General features: G+C 39.8%; 2 protein-coding genes across 2 annotated transcripts; both read right to left on the reverse strand.

Moving 5' to 3' along the window:
* Window positions 1-932: 932 nt before the first annotated feature.
* lgi2a (leucine-rich repeat LGI family, member 2a) lies at window positions 933-9,079 on the reverse strand. Its single transcript, XM_030780501.1, has 8 exons — window positions 8,901-9,079; window positions 8,542-8,613; window positions 6,615-6,686; window positions 4,421-4,492; window positions 4,200-4,271; window positions 2,686-2,855; window positions 2,251-2,415; window positions 933-1,750 (listed from the first exon to the last, which is right to left on the reverse strand). Exons 1-8 carry the CDS (start codon window positions 9,074-9,076, stop codon window positions 933-935), a joined length of 1,617 nt encoding a protein of 538 aa, XP_030636361.1. The 5' UTR covers window positions 9,077-9,079.
* Window positions 9,080-12,455: 3,376 nt separating this feature from the next.
* Window positions 12,456-22,102, reverse strand: sepsecs (Sep (O-phosphoserine) tRNA:Sec (selenocysteine) tRNA synthase). Its single transcript, XM_030780124.1, has 11 exons — window positions 21,688-22,102; window positions 21,354-21,508; window positions 21,018-21,136; window positions 20,675-20,833; window positions 20,071-20,224; window positions 19,890-19,992; window positions 19,166-19,295; window positions 17,982-18,073; window positions 15,823-15,916; window positions 15,251-15,341; window positions 12,456-13,186 (listed from the first exon to the last, which is right to left on the reverse strand). Exons 1-11 carry the CDS (start codon window positions 21,799-21,801, stop codon window positions 12,940-12,942), a joined length of 1,458 nt encoding a protein of 485 aa, XP_030635984.1. The 5' UTR covers window positions 21,802-22,102; the 3' UTR covers window positions 12,456-12,939.
* Window positions 22,103-24,360: the final 2,258 nt, after the last annotated feature.

Here is a 24,360-nt window from a genome sequence, read left to right on the forward strand (position 1 = left end):
CAAAGCCAAGAGCTAAGTGAATCAGCAAAAATCCAACAAATGGATGACAGAGGGAGAAACTAGCTTTTTTCTAATGAAAGAGGGGGTTCATCATTTAAGGTTTGTGCTTTTGAGGTTTTCCCTGTATTTGCTCTTAAGCAATCCCTCCCTCTTTTTTATCAGCTACTTCTTCCAACCAAAAGGGGGCATTATAATCTACTCACAACACACAATCCTAGTCTAAGGCAATGCATATGTGGATAGTTGTGGGGAGTATCCTTAATGACAGCTACCAACACTAGTTTTGCTGTCTTGCTCTTAAAGACGTTGGGGACTATAATGAGGAAATGAAGATATTAAATGCACCAAAGAAGGCCAATATTTACCCGATAAGTATACAAGTAAACACATTTCAACACCAACTAGATTGATTTAAGGCATCACAGCACAAGATGCAATAATGAAGGTCACCCATACTTTCCTGAATATTTCTCATTTTGATGCTTACGTAATCTAGTTGCTGAAGAGACCGCGTGTTTTTAACGCCTGCAATATAAACAATGCAGTTAATTGTTCCAAATAGTTTTGATGGCAACAGTTGAAATGTACAACTCCAGCCAGCACTATAACAACTCATGGTGAAAACATCTCGCGGCTTATGAAATATGCCTGTCATTCATTGTCTGAAATGATCAGTCACATGTGGCAGAGGTGTATAAAAAGGACAAAACATTCTAGGGTACCAAACTAATCAATGCAACCCCCTAGCAAATGCATGTAATGTTTTATATGATTATATAGTTACAGAAATCATGGACAGGGAATCACCTCCCTTCTCACACACTCTCTGCTGTCACTTCTCTTTATTTCCCTTGAAAAAGCTCTACATTTTCATGGGACATGACCATGGGAAACCTGGTAAATCAATGGAGAACTTGTGTCCATGGCAGGGCTCACAAGCTTAGGTCAATGATGATGTGCTCAAAGATCTGGGTGTTCCCCTTAAAGCTGGAGGCAAAGATGAAGTCTCTGCGGTCGGTCGACACCACGGTGAAAGAGCGTGGCGCTTGGATGTAGACTTCCTTGAAACGCTCAAAGATCTTTTTCTCTGCATCCCAGAGGTAAACCTGCGAAAAGGTGTAGTCGCTACCCAAGGCCAAGTAGTATCGCTCTTTAAAGGAGAACGGCTGGAGGATCATGGAACCTCTCGATGGTAGCGCCTGCACCTCAGAAAACTGCTTGGTGCTCCACCTCACAACCTTTGAGTCGCCGATGTAGCGCGTCATAGCTAAGTAAAGGTCATCTTTGATCCAAAAGGCTTTGACCGCCACCACATCTTCCATGTTGGGAATCTCGCCCTGAAGACCAAACTTCTGGGCACTTTTGCTCCACTGATAGATGACAGGCACTTGTGAGCGGCTGGCAAGGATCAGGTGGGCTTTGCCATCCAGATCAACAAACTCGGCATCCGTGTCACGGAACCACTCATGCAAGGACTGATAGGAGTAGAACCCCTTATCATTCCACTTGTAGACTGTAGAAAGACCAGCTTTGGAGCTGTCAGCTATGATGAAAAACCAGTCGTTACCAATTTGAAAAGCTTCAATGTCATTTGGCTTGGATATCTTAGATACTTCAATATCCTGGAACTTGGTGAACTTGCTCTGGTCCTCGTCAAACTTGTAGATGTGGGAGCCGCCAAATAGTTGCGCTACAATAACAAATACTTGGTCCTGGATGATGACTGACTTGCATCCAACAATGGACTGGCCTGAATTTTGCAAATAAACAAAATGTTATATTTTTGAGGGAGAATAAAAAGAATTTCAGTGCAAAAGGAGTCAAACAATATGCACGCCACTGATACTTTGCTAGGCCCACCCTCCTGGTTCAGCTTTTCCTACAGTCACCCAAATATACCTGTTTGTTGGTGCTCATTGGGTTAGCAAGCAAATCTGAATTGATAATGTTGAATCAACATCAGCGTGACATGACAATATGACATACTCCATCTGTTACTTAAGTCGCTTACCAAGAGAAAACAATCATGAATTAGGGTCTTGATGAAAGTGTTCATATCTCATTCTGTAGAATAATTTTAATCTCCTTCAGGTTGGGCTTAAGAAATCACAATATCTTGTCAGCAAATTCATTCTCATTTTACTAAGCTCTTGTTTAAAAAAAACAAAACAAGAGAAAAACTGAAAAGTAGACTTCTTTCTACATGTATCAGTGCTATTCTTGCTCCCTAGACACCTTGCTTGAAAGTACCTGTTATGTTATCATAACTCCTGAAGTTCATGTCAATGTGGTCCCACTGAAGTACCATGCAGCTTTCTGTACTGGGAGCAGCAATGGCCACGTAAACATCATTTTTAAAGGTGAATGTGTCCACTGACAGAGACTCAGAGAACACTGATTGACGAAGGATGAAATCTGCAAAGAGAAACTGACTGTCAGTTTTAGATCAATGCTGTCCAACACGCATTAGTATAGTTGCTATATGACTGTTAGCGTGTTCATAAGTGGAATCTGGATTTTGATCTCAGAAAGCTTAAACCATGTATTAAATAGCTTTATCATGCTGCAGTATTCTTAGGTTCTGGGTATTACTTGACAGCTCCAAGGAAAAGAGAACACACTGGTGGGGACAAGAGGTGAAGCACACACACACACACACACACACACACACACACACTCTCTTACCTGTGGAAATGCACTCATCATGCAGACTTGCCATGTCATTCAACCTTTTGCCTTTCATCTCCTCAGGTCCAGCACAGAAGACATCTGACACAGTGGCATTGGTGCTCCTCAGCCACGTCATCAGCCACTTAGCCCTGCAGTCACACTCAAAGGCATTCCCCCTTAAGTCTCTGCAAGGCCACACACCCCACAGTTACTTCAGCATGAAATACAACCCAGTGTGGACTGACAATCAGTTGATAGAAAGTCTACTTATATATATATATAAAAAAAAAAGTTCTGGAACTGCTTATACTGATGGATGCTAGAAGGCTTAGAGGTAAAATCACCACCGATTGCAGCCAAGAGAAAATTGAAGAGAAATAAATTCATAGGACAGAACAACAACAACAAGAAAATAACAACATCTTCAAATATCTGCTGTCAGTCAATACCTGGGTCATTATCACAACACCCGAATCAAATTCACGACTGATTAACAATTATCAAAATAAGTACAGGATAAAATAACATATGATAACCAGCTCTACATACATCTGAAACTGAATGGAAACTGAATTTGTCGTTCCTTTGTTTAAAGTCAGATTGTCTGAATCACAGTCATTTTACAGCTGGATTAACATGTTTAACGCTTTTTTGTTTCAATATGCCAACTTGCTGTAGCATGGTACAAAAAACCTGATATTAAAGCTTTATTAAAGATACAGTTTTTGACAACATACATAGCAATCCCATACCATCAACCTACATTTCAGAGTTCAAATGTCAAATGCAGATTTAATATGTGCAATTCAGATACATACATTTGGGTTTTTTCCATGAGTTTTTGCTTAATACATACAGCATTGGGAATCTCTAGGGTGTAGCTTTTAATGCATTTTACCTCTTACCTAATATTTCACCACAGATGATCCCAGTGCTATGTAATGATCTGCTTGTCATAAGATTACTTTAATTTCCTCTGAGTTTTCAAATAAGCCAAGAATTCACAGGCTCACCATCAAAAATGGTAGGTGAGGATATATATTTTTTCTTAATAACTGAAGAATCAAGCTGAAGTAAATGGAAATACTTAAGTATATCAAAGAACAGTCCTCGCCACTCTGCTAAGGTAGAATGTCTTTGGCAACACATTACACACTTAATGTCAGGCATTATTCTTTTGGAACAATAAGAACATCCTATCTAAATGGACAATTTAAAACCTGTGTGTGTGTGTGTCTGTGTGTGTGTGTGTGTGTATGTGAACATTACCACTATCAGAATAAATTTTATTACTTCTCACATTCCACAAAGGTGTAACAGGACACCTTACTCTAACAACACTAAACTACATGTAGTGTCATAAACAAGCAAATGAGCCAAAAAATTGCTTTGGAAAATTTGGGTTATTTGACATGTTGCTTAAAACGTACCATCTTGGATCTGCTCCCTCGTAATCAAAATGTTGCTAAGGGACTCTAGAGTACATCATTAAAAAAAAAATAAACTATGTCGGTGAAAGGTAAACTCACAACTCTATCAATGAGTCCAGGTCAGAAAACAGTTCTCTTGGCAAAGCTTTGATGTTGTTGTTGGCAACAGACCTGTGAGAACACAGAATATCACAAATTACTATGAATCATCAAATAGTCACCCATTTCATGGGGATGAGTGTGATGGTGATGATGATGATGATGACGATGATGAAGGCTCTGTGTACAGGATATCATACTGAATAGCGAGGTCAACTTACAGATGGGTCAGGTCTCGGAGTCCTCTGAAAGCATACTTTGATACGCTTTCAAGCCTGTTGTTTTCTATGAACCTAGAGAGTGAAAGCAGATTTAGCAGATTTAACAAGCGTAAACTGTTTATTTGACGTACGGCACTCAGGTGAAACAACATCGGGAAGACGTGACAGTAACACAGTCAGATATACTGACAGATGCGGAATGAGCATGATTTTTAATAAGCGTGTCACACAATATAAAGTAAGCATTTTAGTTAAATCCAGAGTGAGGGAGAGGTCTACACTAGGTTTACTCCACAAGAGACAGAAATTAAATGTCTACTCTATGCAGATGAGCTGGTTCTGCTGTCTCTCACATAAAAAGGTCCTACACCAACACCTGGACCTGTGGTTCTGTCAGACTTGGGCCGATACAGTTAGCCAATAAAAAATAAAAACTTTAAACTTAAAAAAAAAAAAAAATTGGATCTCCTGGAGCAAATTACAATTTGACAAATGAACACACAAACATAGAACGAAATTAGCCTTAAAATGAGCTCAACAGAAAATTCTTAACTTGGTGTGAATAGAGAAAACGAAAAAGGAAGTAGGGTTTTCTAAGCCATTATAAGATTATTAAATTCTGCACTAGACATATTCACATCAGTCATTAAACCCATTACGCTGTATGGCAGTGAGGTGTCGGATCCACATATGCAAAACAATTCGGAAAAATGGGACAGATACCCAGTTGAGACCCTGCATGTGAAATTTTGCAAAAGCATTTTTAGAGTACAAAGCAAAAAAAAAAATCTATGAAGGGCTTAATCAGTCTAATATCTCTTCCCGCTAAACATTCAAAACAGAACTACATATTTCTGAAAAAATGTAAAAACGAGTGACTCCTTCTTATATAACTACAAAGGCCTAAATTTCCAAGAGCTGAACGTAGGGGGGAGTCCCCTTAGTCAGCTAGTCCAGGCTATCACTAGCAGTCTAAGGACAGTCAGAAATGAAAAATGAAACCCAAACAAGTTAAATTAAACCACAAAAAAGACAAACATACCAAAACAACTGGAAACATATCTCTCACTAAAACTACAGTACGCTGTGGCAAATTACCTGACCACAGTGACGGATCACAAACTGAGAAAAAGACTGACAATGAACAGACTCAGCGAAGACTGACTATTGAAAGTGGTGGACACAAACAGACCTGAGAAGACAGGCTGCAACCAGAAAACACCAGAGACAAAACACAATATAATATAAATGAACAAATATGAAATGAAAGTTATAAAAAAGACTGGAGGGATCTCCCCTCCAAGAGTTCTCCACATTGACAAATAAAAAATAGCTACCTTATATATTAGTAGAAAAGATGAAGAAGAAGATGAAAGAAAGATGAAACTGCCCATATGGTCAGTTATGGTGGTAATAGTTGCTATGTATCTGCCTGTTGTGACCTTAGACACACGCTATGAGGCCTCTATGCTCTGTGCTGCTGAAAATCTCTATTAGACACACACACAGATGCACATATGCGTGCGCGCACACATGCGCACACGCATGCACACAAACGTAAACACCTACATACACACGTGTGCACACGCACACACACCCACACACACAGATGCGCACAAACATAAGCACACATAGACACACACACACAAACACTACACACACACACTCACTCTCAACAATACAAACATAAACACTGTATATGTTTTTGGCTGCATGTATACAAAAGAAAAACAATTAAGCCAACAAAGCTTACTGGACTGAAACTGGGAGAGAGAGAGAGAGAGAGAGAGAGAGAGAGAGAGAAAAAGAAATTATCAGTGAACCATAATAACTGACATCCAATGAAGCTTCCGTAACAGCCTAGAAGAGTAAGTAAAGCAGGAGCTCTCTCACTCGCTCTCTCTCTCTCTCTCTCTCTCTCTCGCTCTCTCTCTTGCTCTCGCTCTCTCTCTCTCTCCACACATAGAATCATTATGCAGCATTATCGCTGCTTAAAGAAAACCAAACATGATCCTAGATTTACTCTCTAAACAGAAACACAGACTATATGCATTGACAAGACAAGCAGAGCCACTGCATCAAAAAATAAATAAAATAAAATAACATATGCTTGAATATTGCAGTAAATACTCTGACAAGTAATGTGGTGTTTTAATCTCTGACATTCATGTTCCGAATGATGCTAAATACTTACAGATACTCAAGGTGTGGCAAGCCGGAGAACGCATCGTCCTTTACCACTGTGAGTGCATTAGAGTTCAGCAGTCTGTTAGGAACAAAATTGACACCGCTATTTTACCGCAGAAGAAATCCTGCTTGACACCCACATATATCCATCCTACATGTAGTGTTACATTATTATCTGTGATCTAAAGGTTGTGAGACCTTAAAATTTGGAGTTTATTTTTGAAAGACGAAAAAATGGCTCAGTATCGTATCATGCGTTTTGGAATATCTTTGCTGACTTCCACCTCACTTATAGTTTGGTCCAGGCAGAACAGCAAGAGTCAACAAATAATCAGAGAGAAATTACAGTATACTTTCACAGTATACCCTCAATTTGTTTGCAGTGTTGTCACCACCATTAGATTGTGTGTCCTCTTTTTCTACCTCTATCACATTCACATAGCGCAAGAGCATTTTGCATTAGATGTTTACGTAACAATATGTATTTACCAGCTTCTCACGCTTACATTTTATGATTCACTGGAACAATGTATTGATATCTTGGTAACGCTTTATTCTATAGTCCGCTAATTACCAGGTATTAACTAGGAAATGAGAAGGTAATAAAACAAGTTATTAGGATAGGCAGTACTAAAGAATTTTTCTGATAAGTACATAGAAACCTTCAGGGAAAGCAGTAGTGGTGGAAACAACCCTAAACCTAACCCTAACCCTTAACATCTAGTTCCCTAGTAGGATTCCATGTACTTCCTAGATAAAACTTAGTACTTACTATACATTTCTAATGGGTACTTTCCAAATAACTATATTTTGTTGCCATCTACTTTCCTAGTAGGTTTCTATGTACTAATCAGCAAATTATTTAGTACTTCCTATCCAGCTTTTTTGTCACTTTCCTAATAATTGTTCTTTATTACCATCTCATTTCACAGTTAATACCTGGTAATTAGCAGACTGTAAAATAAAGCGTTACCTATATCTTTTCATAGATCTATCTCTGTGTCTCCTCAGTGCATCATATCATTGACATTATGAATGCATCCCATGACATTCAACAGAGAATGAAAGGTGTGCTTGTGTTGAGGGTGAAGGGACATCTCTTGTTTCCCATCTGGGAGCTGGTTTTGAGTGTAAACAGCTGGAAAGCTCTAATGAAATACTCTTCCATTATCACAACACACAAGTCCTTTTGATCTTTCCAATTACACATATGTGTGTTTGCAAGAGTGTTTGCGTGTCTCTGTGTGTGTGTGTGTGTGTGACATTAATTAGCCACAAAGTGTCAACTTTTAAGACCTTTTTTTTTAGACTCAAAAAATGTACAGCAACAGCTTAACCTCAATCTCACCCCTCTATGTCTAAATGACCAGAGGTCCTAAAGGTCAAGGTCTTGTCTTTCATGTCACTATCATCTTAGTGTATGTTTCTATCTCATCTTCATAAGAATCAATAGCAGAGTAATCCCGATCAATGACTTGCAAGATGAGTAGTGTGCAGTGCTGCCCTCACACTGACCTAATCATCTCATTACAGTATTGTCAGTAGTTTGAATAAGCTTTCCTGTAAGTCATACATCTAAATAAGGCGGCAAAATACCCGGCCTTTGTTTACGATGTAGTCATGAAAATGCATGATTTGGTTTAAAATCTCTGTGAGTTGGTCACCCTAAGGGCAATTTGGCAGGTCACTAAAGTTCAGAAAAATGGTCACATCCATTTTGAGGGTCTTGAAATAATATAGCTGATTATTTCAAAAATCAATAGCACGAAAGGGTAAAACACTATGCTCTCCTACTCTGTTCTGTCTGTTTGGTGTATGTCTCTGTGGCTGTTGCTCACTGAGGGCCAGTGAATGCGCAGGGAGCTTTTTGGCTGTGTTAGGTAAGCGCAGAAAGCAGGTGAAATGCCTGATGTATCGGAAATTCATTCACTTACAGTAGCTGTAAAGACGGCATGTGTGCGAACATAGCCTCCTTGAGCTCGGTAAAAGTCCCGTTCACGATACTCCTGCAAAGACAAAGCGACTGAGACAGACCTTGTTGACATTCGTAATGAATATGGAACCTGTCCAAGTATTAGTGCAAACAAATAATTCTGTTCGTCTGACTATGGTAATGCAATGCAATTTCTTTATCTAAAAAAGCCGATGGAACCGCATGCGTTTAAAACAGGCATGTCGTAACGTCCAGACGGACATATAGGAACGTGCCAAATAACTGAAATACGTATTCAAAGTTGAATAAAATGCAACAATGCAGGTGAATTCTCCAGTTTTACAAAGCCGGTGTACTTACAATGAATTGATATCGTTCGGACTCATCCGTGGGACGTAGGGGGACCCGACGCAAATAATAGACTCCTTGGAACAGCTGCATGTCGAAGGACATCTAAAACCCTTTTTCTGCTGAACCGACGGAGACAGGTACAAAGACACTAGCGTTATTAAAACGCATTGCCTGACGATGGACATCTTGTTGTGTGGTTTTCATGTGTATGTCTCAAAAAGACCGCTGTAGCGAGCCGCCCAGCTTTTTTCACCCTGCACCATGAAATGCTGCACTGAACCTCCTGACATCAGCAATTCAACTGCAGCTCTCCTCGCAGAATTTAATTATTTATTTAAGGGCTGGATATCGGCGACTGTTAGTGAAACAGCCTTTGTCGGTCAGTTTAAGAAACACACGCATCATACATTACTAACACATTTTCTGCATTGTTATGTTATGGTTGCAACTTCATACGTTAAACTGTATTTAACTACTTTGAAAATTCGTACAGACCAGCCTAGTGCAATCAATCAATCAATCAATCAATCAATCAATCAATAATTTAAATAAGGCCTAATAGTTCTGCCGCGACGACTGTTAGAACTACTAAGAAGAAGAAGAATCAAAATAAATGAACAGCCATGTGCCACTTTGAAAAGCTGCAATTTTTTTTTAAATCTTCAAGGATTTGTTTAAAGATTCTGGTCAATGCTTTAATGAAAGAGTGTGGCAATCCACCACAAACATTCGGGACTCTGGATAGCGGGGATGCATTCGGAGCCTAGACAGTAGATTGCACTTTTAACGTAACTTGAAGTCGATCCATTCAATCACAATAACGTCTGACTGTGAAGTCAATTGAGCTACTTTGGGGGATGATTTGTGGGGGAGGAAGGGGTCTATGATGGGCACTTTAAAGTCCCTTGACACATCAGCTGGGTCTTCTAGCATCAGGGTAGTGCACCTGAGAGAGATGCTGAGGCAAGTGATTTGTCGTCTGAGGGGGGTGGAGAGTGTCCTCTGAACTTATGAGAGAAAACAAACAGGGCATGAAATATCATCTTCACAAAAAATATATTTAGGTTCGCATTGTAAATAGCAGTGATATTATCATAGCTCTCTATTTCATTGAGTAAACCAGATGATGCATGGATCTATAATGTGAAATTCAAGGTATAAATGACCCAAACAATGTTTGTCATCTGCACAGGACAACAACAACTATTATCAACTATTATCTATTATGAATGGATGTGACAGGGGTCTGGCAGTTCACAAATGTTTCTGGAAATGTTTTCAAGATTACAATGGTCACAGTGTTAATAGAGGAAATGACAATAAACAGCCACAAAAGAAATTGCAGACTCCTTAGCTCTGTTTACCTTTACTGTTTCATTTTGAGTGAAAAGCTGCACAATGCAGTGTCACTATTTACAGTGGTCTTATGTACAGAGCAGAACTTGGCCCAGTATTGGAAAGTTTCCATTTAATATGCTTTCCGGCTTACACTTCCTCTGCACAGTGTAATCAACCAGTGGATGTAAATCTCCGTAGTAACACTGCCAAATGTAAAGATTTAAACACTGCAGCAAACCAAATCAATACAGACCTAAAAACTGGTGAGAGTACGGCTCGGGCTCATGGCATCAGTGTCCATAGCATAAGGTGCACAGTCAGCAGCCGAGAGAGTGAATGTGTGTGTGTGTGTATGAGAGAGAGAGAGAGATGCTTCTTCAGCACGGAGAGAAAGACAAAACAATATTGAACATAAATTATGCCCTGACACTATAGAATGGAGCCAGATGTGTGTGTGTGTGACAGCAGGAGAGAGAGAGAGGGAGAGAGAGATATGCTTCTTCAGCACAGAGAGGAATACCAAACAACATGGAGCAGAAAATATACCCTGTTACTGTAGGCCCAAGGACCAAGGTGTGTGTGTGTGTTTGAGGGGGAGAGAGAGAGACAGAATGCCTACTTGACAGGACTCAGAGGAGAGGGGAAGCACTTAACAGTATAGGCTGATTTCACATGAATCATTTATTCAGACACTCTGTGCTGCACAAAACAAGCGTTCTCACAGAAGGGTGAGCAAGCTGACTCGACACCACTGCATGAAAAGCAGATGGTCTACAGTCTGTGAGGTTATATTTAACCATAAACATTCAAATACAGCTTGGGGCTCAAACGCTGCATCGATTCACCTTTGCATTTGTACCATAAGCATTGGACGAGAGACATCATGGAACTCAGTTACTCAGCTAGGTTTACTTTTTAATTATAATGGACATAAATGGATCTCTAAACTCTGTTATCAAAACTCATAAAGAAACTTAGAGAGGAATTTATCATTTCTGACCAATAAGTAGAAAAATTAACAAAGGATCGAATGGGTGACCCCCATCATTCGTAAAAGCTCCATCCGATATGTTGCTATATTAAGTTCGTTCATAAATCGTTTTTCTTCCAATATTAAAAGCTTAAATGTAAGATGCCCGCTTGGCAGACAGAGCGCACGCTACACATTTGCTATTCTGCCAAAAAATGCCATGTGCTGTAATTACAGCTAAACAACTGCTCGGTCGAACTAAACCAGGAACACTGAAAGCAGGCCATCAATATATGGACTGACAGTCAGTCATTCCACCTGAAAGCATGACTCACTAACCACAAACAGTCTATTCAGATGCAGTAAATATAACTCCAGTCCATTTATCAGTCTTTCACATTCAGACATGCTGGAAAAACAAGCCTTCAGAGGTTCTCAGACCTGTTTGCTTAAGACTGTAATCTTATGGTACCCAGCTCTCCAGTTTCCAGTCTCTCCCTCTCTCTCTCTCTCTCTATATATACATCCCCTCCCCCAACCCATCCCTCCCTACATTGTGTGTATCCTTCATACCTCTTATTGCTTGTATGTTGCAAATGGCTCCTTAGCGACTGTAGCTCAGGCGTAATAGTCCGTGCAATTCATTCAGGACACGGTGACATTACTACCATTAGTTTATTACCTGCACTGTGTGTGCCATCTGGGTTTTACAGAGAGGCATGATACCAAAAGGGTGTATCAGCAACCATATCAGGAAACCACTGATGTACGCTGGGTATCAGTTACATGGGTAATGGGAAAAATGAATAGGAGAACCATCAGAAAGCGCTGTTTATGTGCGCTGCTCCCGATTCAGTGTAGGTTTACGATGCAGACATACAGATACAAATAAATGGAGCAATGTATCTTAAGATAAAATGAACTGAGATATGAAATCCATTTTTATATCATTATGGTCTCTTAACAGTGTTTACCAGAAGCTTTAGACTTCCTCATACTTGCTTCTGATTTCTACTCGGTGCCCTCTGAGGACGGTACGCTTACCCATGACTTGACAGCAATGGTACTGAAAATATTTCAGGGGCTCTGATACAATTAACTAACATAATTACAACATCTGGTCCCCCGGGAAAAAAAGCCGCTTTTGCTGCTGTCTTTGCAAACTGACCAAAAGTCAAAATACTGGGTATAATAACAGACATGGCAAACAGAATAAAATACAGATGTTTTTTTTATTTATTCACTGTCAGCTTCATCTCTGTATACTATTTACAAATATTCAGCCTATATTCAAAATAAGATGAATCACAACACAAACATTTCACTCTTTCCAAACAAAAAGGCAGTAGTGCTTGCTTCAGACTGAATTCAGAATCAATTTCAGGTTAATGACATGAGCAAATTATGTTGTTTTGTCCATTTCAGTTTTGCTTACTTGATGCCTATGCTGCAATTCACTTTAACAAAGATGTCTAACAAAGATGATGTTAAACAAAGATGTCTCTACTGAACAAATTGCAACATTATGATGCTTTCAAAGTCTTATTTGTTACATAATAGCAAATTATATGACACATTAAGAAACGAGATTTAGAAATGAGATTTATCTGAAATTAGTTCACCATTTCCTGGACTTGTCATAGGGATTTCTTATTTATTTATTTATTTCTAGAACAGTATACTTCTGAGACATCTGAGATGAGACTGAGATGTAACTAAGAAGCCTCTAATTAATCCACTTTAGGCTGCCGTTAAGTCCTTCCGGCCAGTGGGGGGCGATGTAGATACACTCTTCTCATGATTATTAACTTTCTTCAGACTTTTCAGACACTTGTCCAGCCTTTTCATGCACAGTGACACGTCATCACGGGTGATGCCAATGGCAGACGCAACATTCAGGTAAGGGCACGGGTATGAGTCATAGTGCGACATGAAGCCACGGAAAGTGTGCCCGCTCACTGTCTGCTCCACTCCCATAGGGATCACTCTGTAACAAAGGCCGTGTAAGACTTTTGAACAAACACACACACACACACACACACAATCCACCAAATGATATCATGACCACAATATCACGAAAGTATAGGCTCTGCTAGACTCATAATAATTACCTGGCTGGTGAAAAATGGAGACATGTCCAGGTATAATTACAGTATTAAAGTGCACAATTACTTTTATGGCTCAGCTCCCCTTGCTCTGAGAGCAGAATGACCAGGTGCAATACAGTCCTGTATATCTACCCTCAAGGTAAAGTTAAATGCTATATTAAGCTGAGTCACAGATAATGGGTATGACAGCACTGTTATCAAAGCGGCCCCTTTTGATGTCAGACTCTCTCATTTAAATTATACTGCGGCTCTGTTCAAGGCTACTTAGACTGCAGGTAAAATAGGCAAGCAAAGACAGTGCTGTTATTCCCAAAGGATATTTCCAGGATGTTACTTTATTCTTTCAAACCGACTGAATAGAGGGACTAAATCTGAGATACTACACATGGGATTTTGAAGAGGGATGAGGGAGACGCGAAGAGGTAAACAGGTTACATGTTTCTTGTACACAGTACATAACGCCTGTACAAACCACACAGAAAGGTGACATTCATATAACATATGCAGATATCCAGAGCTAGACCAGACAGAGACATAAACTTTCAAGACCAAGACCACGAAGGATCTTGACAAGCATAATGAACACTTACAACTGTTGTTTTACCTCCTAATGCCATTAAAACCTTACACTTTACCGTCTAGTAGTGCTAAAATTGCATACTTTGCACTCAAACCTTTACATCCAAACATCACTAAAACGTCACACTCTATGCTCACCTCTGGATAGCAAGAACTGAAGTCAACAATAGCAAAATGTGCAATATAAACTTTACTCCGTGATGAGACAAGGCACCGAACCCTTTAGCAGAAGAAAAAAAAATTGTGCTAAAACCCTCACTATAAGAAACGACACCCATCAGAGGAGGAGATGGCATTGGAGAGCTGTATGGAGTTGCCATTTGACTGCATGGATTAATATTGATCCAACTCAACAACCCTATGCTTAGAGTAATAAAAAAAAAAACCCTTGTCCATTTGGATAATAGTCGTTTCACAATGAACTCTTCGAAGTTTCCTCTGTAAAAAACCCTGTATTATAAGCTTAAAGTTGTACGGCCTAAAAGTATGTAGCCTAATTAACCAGACTAAACGGACTGTGTGTGTCTCAAAATCTCATTAAAGAAGAAATATTGCTTAACCTAATAATAACGGAAAACTCCATTTTGGTTATCTTCTCATAATACATTCTATTTCTGAGTGTTCCTCTGAACATAGGAGCAGGCCAGGAGAGGTTTAGGAAATTTGGGAAAAGCGGGGAGACAAAACCACACCGTTTTCACTCCATTTCACTCCGAAGAGCCAAAGAAAGAGGGAGATTCCCCTGTGTCAGTACAAAATAATCAGATAAACCAAAAACTGCTTGAGTAAAACTTCGAAAGGGCAACTGAGGGAACCGTGAATACCTTTAAATATTAATATATCTCCACTACCGAATAAAAAGGATTGTTTAACCAGAGATTAAAAAAAAAAAAAAAAAGTCTGGATTTTTATCCTGCAAGAAAAAGGCCCTCGAGAAATGAAACGAAGTTCATGTGCGGCGGTGAGAACTTGCAGTGGTGAGCAGATCTCCCCATTAATGCCACCGCAAGACTCCCCTTCTCCTCCACACACCATTAAACTACACACCGGGGAGCAGTTTAAACATTCAGATAAACTGCATTAGGGAAAAAATATTAATGATACAACTTATAAAAATAAAACTATAGTGATATGTAATACGAGAAGTTTGCAAACGGCAAAAAGCTGTCAGAAATTTCAACAGCAGTTGTGTTAACGGACACAATCACCACAACATTTTGGGTCGAATACAAACCTCTCTGGCTTTGTCATGCTAGGTTTTGTTACACAATGGCTATGAAGGAACATGATCAATTGTTGTTGTTTTTTTTGTTTTTGTTTTTTGCAGCGGAAAGGGTGGAACTGCTTTTCGAGTTGACTCTTACCTGGCCCCTGACACCTGCCTTGTGAAGAGCATGGAACCCAGCTGGGTCACGGCTCCGTCGCTCGCAGTCTGGAGACCATCCAGCGACATGGCTGTGGACCACGTGTAGGACAGGACCGTGGTCATTTTTTTATACAGGTATTTCATAGCAAGCTAATAAAATACCACATAAACATTTCCATGTACTTAGCATGACTAAGCTATCAATCCACTAAAGCATATGGGTCAATATTTTACTCTCATTCAGGTACTGTCATGCACAGCACAGGGTTAGTGTGTAAAACTGAATTCAGAAATTATTTTTATATATATATGTGTGTGTGTGTGTGTGTATATATATATATATCTCATAACATCAACCATAGAAAGGTTTCAAACAGATCTGGGGCATAGGATAAGAGTATACAAAGTGGAATGTGTAGAAGAACGATGAGATGTGAGAGTCAAGGTTTTCTATGAGTGATTATGATACGAGTATATATATATATATATATATATATATGAGGTAAATCGGTGAATGTGTCAGTGAAGTGTATCTGGGGACACAGGATTAAGTGAGGGGGTGCATCATACCTAGAGATATGGGGTTATGCGGGGTATGCAGCAGCCTCTCTCCGTGGGCCTTTGCCAGAGTCTTTACCTCCTCTGCCAGGTGGCTGTACAGCTCCTGCAAGCAATATAAAAGCAGGACTATAAATAGCTACACTCACTCATTTTCTCTGGGATTTTGTTAGGTGCTAAAGTTGCAATTTCCCATCTGTAAGCACAGCCTGCTCCAGCTGCCTGCTTCTCTCTCTCTCTCTCTCTCTCTCTTTTTCTCTCTCTCTCTCTTTCCATCTTTCTCCTCACTTGCTCTTAGACTGAGCTAGCTCTGTACCCGACGAGCTGGTGTCACCCTGTCGTCACCTCCGTGAGGCTGAAAAAACACTGGTGTCAGTGTTGTGATGTCTTGGTGGGATCAATTACGAGAGCTGTAGGAGAACAGCGGGGTGGGGTCACATTCACCAGTGCTATGTAGACTGTCCAAGGGTCATTCTTCGACCATAAACAGCTATCAGAATAAATAAGCTTTGACAGTTAAAGCAGTTACTGGGTAAAGCTAAAGGTTAGCTGTTATTGGTTAGTTATCGGCTTTAGCTAAAATAAAAGATTCCAAGATTTCTAAACACACTACGTAAAATCTGTGTGTGTGTGTGGGTGTGTGTGTGTGTGTGTGTGTGGGTGGGTGTGTGTGTGTGTGTGTGTGTGTGTGTGTGTGTGTGTGTGTGTGTGTGTGTGTGTGTGTGTGTGTGTGTGGGTGGGTGGGTGGGTGGGTGGGTGTGTGAATGTGTATGCGTGAGCTCTAATACAGATGTTAAGCGACGCTCTGCACTGAGGGTCACTGTGAAAGCCATGAAAAGCACAGAGGCAAACTCCTTCACACTCCTGAATCAGTTAATTAAGACCCTGGCGAGCACCTGAACATCAGAATCAGGTGTGTTGAATTAGGGCTGGCTGAACGCTTAACATCTGCTGCCTACAATTACATTAAAAATAGTCATCTCCTCAAAGAACAATAAAAATATCTGACTGTGAAAATATAATTCAAATTAAAAATATAATTATAATTAAAGTACGATGATTCAAAACGTGCAGCTAGTAAACTGGTCCAAAAAACATCTCACGGTAGACCGCTACCCACCACCATCATCTTTTACAAAAAACATCTAATATATATATATATAAAAAAAAAAAACAGTAATAATAATTTGAGCCATACTGGATAAATGAGAAACAATAGGTCTGAGTTCGAAAACATCTTGTTTATTGGAATTCGGTCCTAAGTTATTCTGCATTGCGGAATTCTCGCACAACTGACTATGGACTTTTACAATGTAAACACACGGAACAGGATCACTGTGTGAATAAAAGTAAAACCAGGGTGAACTCATACTGGGACACAATCCAGCATAGCTGAGAGCCCCAGGAATCCCATCCTGCAGTTTTTTTCAAGGCACTGCAGAGTCCTGCGCCAACAGAGAGAAGAGACAGGGGAGGGCTTTTTTAGAACGGCCTTGGCATCAAAAGATATCTATATTTTGCCAAGTCGTTTTTTTTGTTTGTTTGTTTGTTTTAAATATGTGTCACATAAATCCTGCTGACTGGTGCAAAACTTAAAATCAAAAATCCGTTCTGTTCTGTGATCCCTTACCCAGTCTAAAAAGAAGAACTAAAGTGCATTTATAGTCCCGAGGCTTAAGGCGAAGCAGTCGTCCTCGCGGTCTGTTTGGTGTTTTGTTTTGCTCAATATTTCAAGTTTGGTTCTTATTCTTCTTTCTTACAGTTTCATAGACTGTGTTAGAAAAACCATTAATGTTTTCCTTAACTAAACCATATGTTTTGGTGGTGTGTCCACAGAATGGGCTACAGCTTCATCAGTGTGAACAGGGAGTCATTTCAAGCTTTCTCTAACTGACCGTGTTTGTATGAGTTTCTACTAAGTGTAAGTGTAAGTGTAACACACCCCCCCCCCCCCCCCCCCCCCCTCCCCAAGTGTGTCACTTGTTTGCTCCATCCACTTCTCTCTGCTGAGCTGCTTCCCCCAGTCACAGTCAATATCTCTGCTCTGTTTGTGTGTGTGTGTGTGTGTGTATTTTATTTTCCAGGCCCATGCCAGCTGTTTCTGTAGACGTGCTGTGAGAAATCCCGCCAAGCTGGTTGCTAAGCTAAGTGTTGGGGCAGTACCAGCTCACCTTTCGCTCGGCAAGGAGTTTCCTGTAGCCACTGGCCCCCAGGGTCAGCAGGGTGATGAGGACATCCAGGGAGGGTGAGGCTGACGCCCGACCTGTAGGAACAGAGGATTGTGGTCAGTTATCTTTCAAAAACAGCCATGGAAAACAAAACTGGACCTATGGACCTCACACAATGAACGATACATTATTAAATGACTAATACTGTCATTTTTTGACATACCCTGGTCTCATACATTAATCAGACATTAATACATCTGAAATCATAATCACTGTTAACTCCTAGTATTTAATCAACTTCTCAAGCACACAGACCACCTACTTTAGCCCAAATGTTTACTGGCCTCTGTACAGCAAAATTTAAACAAGTTATTAGCACAAAACCGCACAGAAAAGAATAGCGCTCTATCAGAAGAATGATTTAATTCTATCTATAGGACTTAAGAACAGCAGCTTCCTTCTTTGGAGCAACTGATTTTTATCATGCCAAACTGTCAAGCTCAAACCTTGAATTTAGACATTAAAAAGCATGCCTTCAACTAAACTTGTTTTACACTTCCAGCATTTAAAATATGGAAAAGGGATGAGTCCTCATGAATCCTGTCTGATTCTCATTCAAACGAGTGAAAGTAACAATTATATTCACTGCGCTAGTCCATTAAAGTCCACTGGCCAGAGGACGGTTGTGTCATTAATCTAATTGAAGCATTTCTCATAAGGCTTTTCTGACATGAGTAATGGACACATTTTCCAATAAACTCAGCCTTCCAAACAGACTCCCAGAGCACTGAATCAATACTATACTCTGCACTCACTCTGCACTGCAGAAGTGTGTGTGTGTGTGTGTGTGTGTGTATATACGTGCGTGCGCAACTGTTAAAAAGAAACCGGCAGTTACATAACACAACCTCCTTTTTTTAATTCTCTATTTTATCACGTAAAGTCCAAGGCAGCTGGCTCTCCTTATATGGTCAGTTTAACAGCAACAAGAAACCAGCTGGACAAATACTCACAATGGGATACCTTACAATGTCCAATCCACATTAAAGCGTTAACTCTTAAAACTGATTCCTACATTCAAATTAAATCTCTCCATATGTATACAAATCCAACCATGAATCAATTAATGGTAAATTTGTAGAGGAGAAACAAACAAGGGAAAAGTGTCAGGCCTGGTGAACACTAACCGGGATACATTTTACTGATCTCCTTAACGAAGGTCTCATCAAAACCAGCAATGATAGCCCCGCCCACAGGAACCATAAAATTTTTGTCCAGACTTTGAACAAAAGCATCAATTCTACCTACACGGGCTCCCTGCAACAGAAAATCAGTATCAGTAATTTGAACGTTTTTACTCTGTGGCTAATAATGAAACACAACAATAATTTAGAGACAGGTTGTGAAATTCTAGCAGTGAATTAGCAGTGAGTTTTTCACATATAATATTTGGAAACATTGTGTCAGTCATGCTGTGTAACATGAGAAGGCCTGATTTACTGGACCGTTTAACAGAGTAATTCTTTCTGTCCCTTTACCCAAGCAATGACATGCTAAGCTATTGGTCAGGGTATTTGTGATAGGCCAATCATTTTTCTCGTTATCGGTTTTGAATGTGTAAATAATGTTAACGCGAGCATGTAAACGAACTGTCGAAACGTGAAACACGTGTCTACGCGTCAACACGAAGCAGGATCTATCACTGAGCTGGACAGCTTGAGTCAACAGTTAAAACTGCCCGTTCATTAGCCGTTCTTCCATTTGACGGTTTTGACTTTTGGGTCGAGTTGCATTGCTAACTGATAAATGCTGCTTTGTGGAATACAAGCTTGGCTTTTTTGATTCTAAAATATTTTGTGAACGTATCAAAAGGATTTCAAGTTAAACACAAACACAAGTAAGTATCAATACCTGCTGAATCAGATGCATACACTTGGATGACTGCACTCCGTAAGCATTGTTCACTACATGAGGAATGTTGTGTTTGGCACAAATTACAGAAAGCTCTTCCAACCTGTAAGAAAGAAACGTAGAATTGTAATTATCAAGTAGATGTTTAATTCCATTTTATACTCATGCTAAGAGACACTACCTGTCGGGAACGCGGGGAGCAAAACAGGAAGTTGTTGAATGGACGCACAGGATGTTCTCTGCACCAAGTTCCTCAATCTTCTTCTCCACAGCCTCCAGATCAGTCCTCAGTTCATCTCCTTCCAGAACATTCTCTATCACCACTGGTTCAAAACCTGTATATTACAGTCAATATCATCAACAGAGCAGTGGCTAAGAAAAACTATGCTTTACATGTTCAGCTGAACCCAAATCAGACCAGTTTGATAAGGGGAAAAATAAAAGAATCTGGTGCCATAAATCTGTGGCAAAATATGACCCTGAAGTAACACTGCAAATGAATCTCTCATGGGCTATTCCCGCGTTTTCCATGCTTTGTTTGACAGACATTTAACAGCCACATAACTTCCAGCCAATGAAATGAAGAGAAGATTCAGTTCTCAAAGCAGTTTATCCTGGACAGAGATAAACAGAATTATCCTGCGAATCAATACTTCCCTGACTACCCAGACAATGGGTAACAATAACTCCAGTTCTGTCGTAATTCTCAAGGCCCATAAGAAGGGTTTAAATGAAAACCAACCTGCCTCAAACTAATGTACGTTCTCCTTCACTGTTAGTCTTACCAGCGGTGACCATGGACTTAAAGCAGGACTTCTGGTCAATGCGAGGCCAGACGATGTAGCGTGCTCCAGGTCTCCGGTGTCTGAGAGTTAGGAAGCACAATGTCAAACTCATCCCTGTTGCCATGGGAACAACGAAACACGAGGACACGCTCCGCACACCTGTAAACACAGCCATCATGGGGCAACGCTTTGAGGTTTGGTGAAGCTTATAGATTTCTCAGAAGTTGTAAGACACCATTTCTTTTAAATAGCCCGCTATTTGAATTAACTTCAAAGGTCTATTATATATGCTTATTATCGAAGTTCTGTAAAATAAAGGGGAAAAAGGGAAAAAAATTCTCACCTGCGAGTTTAAGAATGTCTAGTACAACTGAATTAGTAAGTTTATTGAGGAGACTCGAACCCGCAGCCTTTGGTTGTATTGCGGCAATGTCACCTGACCGACCAATGCCATGAATCAATCTAAAGGATGGGGAGATAAAAGGGGATTTACACTGTGTCTACCTAAAGCTCGCACCTTTGAAACACTAAGCAGACAGCCTTTTCTGAATTCAGAATTCGCATTCAGAAATACTCGCCTGACCTTCAAACAGCAATCTGTCAGCATGTAGGGAGAACTGTATCAGTTAATTTCGGGCCTATTTTGGTGGTGAAGTTGATTAAGAGTGAGCCAGCTCACCTGTAATGTCGTCTAGCCACAAGACTAGAGGCTACCCTTCCTTCTCTCTCCCCTACTCCGCAGTTGCCTGGAAAGTTGTTGCTGTCCATAATGGCCAACTCGTTCAGGAACAGCTCTATGGTACTCTCGCTCCATCCCACCTCGGGACATTTCCCCTTGAAAGAGATGGACAGAGAAAGTAGCGTCGTGTGCCTTAGACAAGTAGCTGATTAAACTTTTAGCCTGAAAATTGTGAGGAAAAACGTCTAAATTGTACACGTGAAAGTCTCGAGACCGAAAACACAAACTGGGTAGTGCACATTCTAACATGGGGTGCGAGTCCACAGGACATTACTTGCTCTAGTAGAACTCGTATTAGTTGCTCGTGACCGCGACGTGCTTGACAGCCTTGACGCACATAGGAGGATGAAACAATCTTTTCACTCAAGGAAAAATTTTCACTGTTCATTTCTATCAGAGTTTAATATACATATGCTTTGACCTGTTTGTTTGCTTTGCTATCCACGTGCTCCGATGCCTTGATACAGCTCTAGTCTGAACGTTTGCACACGTAAAAAGTCCTTGATCATCTGACCAAAGCAGGCGAACTAAATAAGCTTTAAGTCATGGACTCAAGACAGACTGACATCCATCGAAGCTTATCTCAAAGTATACTTGAGAGCATAAGAAAGCACGTTTGGAGCGGTACTTTTTTTATTTTTTTTAAAGAATCGAAACACCATGGAAATCAGCAGTATGGGTCAGCATGTCGCTCTCAAGAATCTGTTCATGTTTACTTCCGGGGTTGCCTCTTTCAAACGTATAGTCTTGATCAGCTTTCAAAATAAAAGATTTCGTTTGGATAAAAGTGAAGAAATTGCTATTAATGGGCTTTTGCATATTTACATATTTAGCCAATCAGTACAATTTCGATATCAATCTTCTGTCGTTTTAGGCTGTAACAAAAATAAAATAGAATATACCTACCGCTACTTACCCAATCTATATAGAAATCTATATAGAAAAAGGGGGAAACGCAAGGTTTTTCTCTTTGTGGAGAGCTATGATTATTTCGCGCTCTCTTAGAAGACACATCGTCATTTATTTATTTAACACACAAGGAGGTCTAGATCTTAATGTGAACGTAAAGCCACACGTCTGTTTTGTAAGGGGCAAAATACACATGCGGTATACTGGAAAAAACATTGGAGGGATATCCTTTTTTTGGAGCCATAGCTCCCATCGATCAGCAGGGGCCGCTCTATGACTTAACATGACCACGGAACGTCGTTACTTCTAATGGAACGTTAATGGAACTGACTTATTAAGGCTGATTATTACTTCTGCGTAGGCTTTACACGGAGCCTACGCAAATGGCCTTCGCCGTTGTGAGCATTTATACTTCTGCGTTGGTGTGTCTGCGTCATTCTATAATGAAACCTTCAAAACGCTAGTTTGCGGTGGTATTTCTATGCCACTGTGTTGATTTCTTCGTGCATTACAATCGATGGAGTAACGTTAAATAAAAAAGTTGAAATTGTTTCCTTGCACAGCAATGTCTGTAAAACAAGTTTTTCGTTCTAAAGAAGGAGTTTCTAAACTTTAGGAGGCAAACAAACGGAGCTCTGAAAATAACGAGCGTACAGTGATAAATGTGAACGGTGCGTTTGATATTGATCAATGTAGATGGTTTCAGCAGTAATGTACAAAACGAATTGTTGCTATTTAATAGTACTGATATCACTGTAGAGTTGAAAACTTCTCTTGGTACAGAATTTACTTGTTTCTTTGAAGGAGATTTCAATATCACTCCTAATGAATGACTTGATATGTGCCCAACACATTGTACTGATTACAACTTCAATAACATCATACAACTTTTGCTATTCAGATTCATTGATACATATCAGCAGAGCAAAACATCCTGAAGAGAAGCATTTCACACGGGCGAACCCTAATAAATCATGCAAATCAAGAGTTGAGTACTGGCTTAGAACTAATGAATGCTTTGAGTTGGCTTCCAAAGTGACAATATCAAGTGCCTGGTTAATATGGGCTGACCACATTTTTACTTATTGATTTTTTTATCATATAAAAAAATGATGATATAAAGGGACTTCTTTTAACTGTCTTACAGAAATGTGCAGATACATTTTCTCGACTACTACCAACCGGGTTAATTATTCTTATTCCTGTGCCAGAAAAGACAAAACGCTGCTTGACAGTTTAAGACCTATTAAACCCCTCAGTGTGGATTATGCATTATTCACATCAAAACATTAGTCTTATCATAGTTTTATGATTGCGAACATTTCGTTAAATATCATGGTTTTATTTATTTTCTAACGAGACTTGATATGGTAGAATATAAATTCATCTGGAAGACATTTAGAATACAATGGATTTAGAACTAAATTTCTGAAAACAGTAAGAATGCTATATCACAATATCACTGGATCAGTATCACTGGCATCTGGAACTTCAAATAGATGAGGAATTAATAGGAGTGTATGCAAAGGGACTTCAGTCAGTACTTGTCTACTCATGGTAGTAGCAATTTACATTAAAAAGAACCAGGAGATCAAACATCCTAATGTGACAGGAAGTCAGTTAGCTGTAAGCCAATAGACGGATGAGATGACTCTGTTATAGGAAATGCATAGCAAATTCTTGATAAGATATATGGTATTTTGTGGCCTCCCTCCATGGCCTTGTAGCTTAACTGATGAGGTAAATGCCCTTGACATTTGGACCACCATTCGAGTGAGTCAAACATGTATTATTTTGTTTTTGCTTGAATCCATTACTTACAAAACATATAAGCTATTGTTATTTTCATGTTTGAGACAAGAAGTTTACTTTTCTGGAGGAATTCCGAAGTCCGTCTGTAAGAGGAACTTCTTTTAAAGTCAAGTTCAGCCTGTAGTTTGCTTTTATTTCATGCGGGAAAACCAAAAGGCTGACAGTGTTCCAGTGCTACTACCTTTCCTGTTAATATTGTTCTGAGTTGGACCATAACTTTGCACTC

This window comes from Chanos chanos, chromosome 7, assembly GCF_902362185.1.
Source record: "Chanos chanos chromosome 7, fChaCha1.1, whole genome shotgun sequence".
Taxonomy (NCBI): domain Eukaryota; kingdom Metazoa; phylum Chordata; class Actinopteri; order Gonorynchiformes; family Chanidae; genus Chanos; species Chanos chanos.

Bases quoted from the DNA above. Each gene is read 5' to 3' on its own strand.
- sepsecs (XM_030780124.1), bottom strand. From the start codon at position 21,801: ATGAACAGTGAAAATTTTTCCTTGAGTGAAAAGATTGTTTCATCCTCC. The intron at 19,993-20,070 runs GTAGTGTCTCTT...TCTTTCTTACAG, and splicing joins GCTCCCCGCGTTCCCGACAG to GTTGGAAGAGCTTTCTGTAA. The intron at 18,074-19,165 runs GTTAGTGTTCAC...CTGTTCCTACAG, and splicing joins GATCAGTAAAATGTATCCCG to GTCGGGCGTCAGCCTCACCC.
- lgi2a (XM_030780501.1), bottom strand. From the start codon at position 9,076: ATGTCCATCGTCAGGCAATGCGTTTTAATAACGCTAGTGTCTTTGTAC. The intron at 8,614-8,900 runs GTAAGTACACCG...TTGTCTTTGCAG, and splicing joins CCGAACGATATCAATTCATT to GAGTATCGTGAACGGGACTT. The intron at 4,272-4,420 runs GTAAGTTGACCT...GTGTTCTCACAG, and splicing joins CTCCGAGACCTGACCCATCT to GTCTGTTGCCAACAACAACA.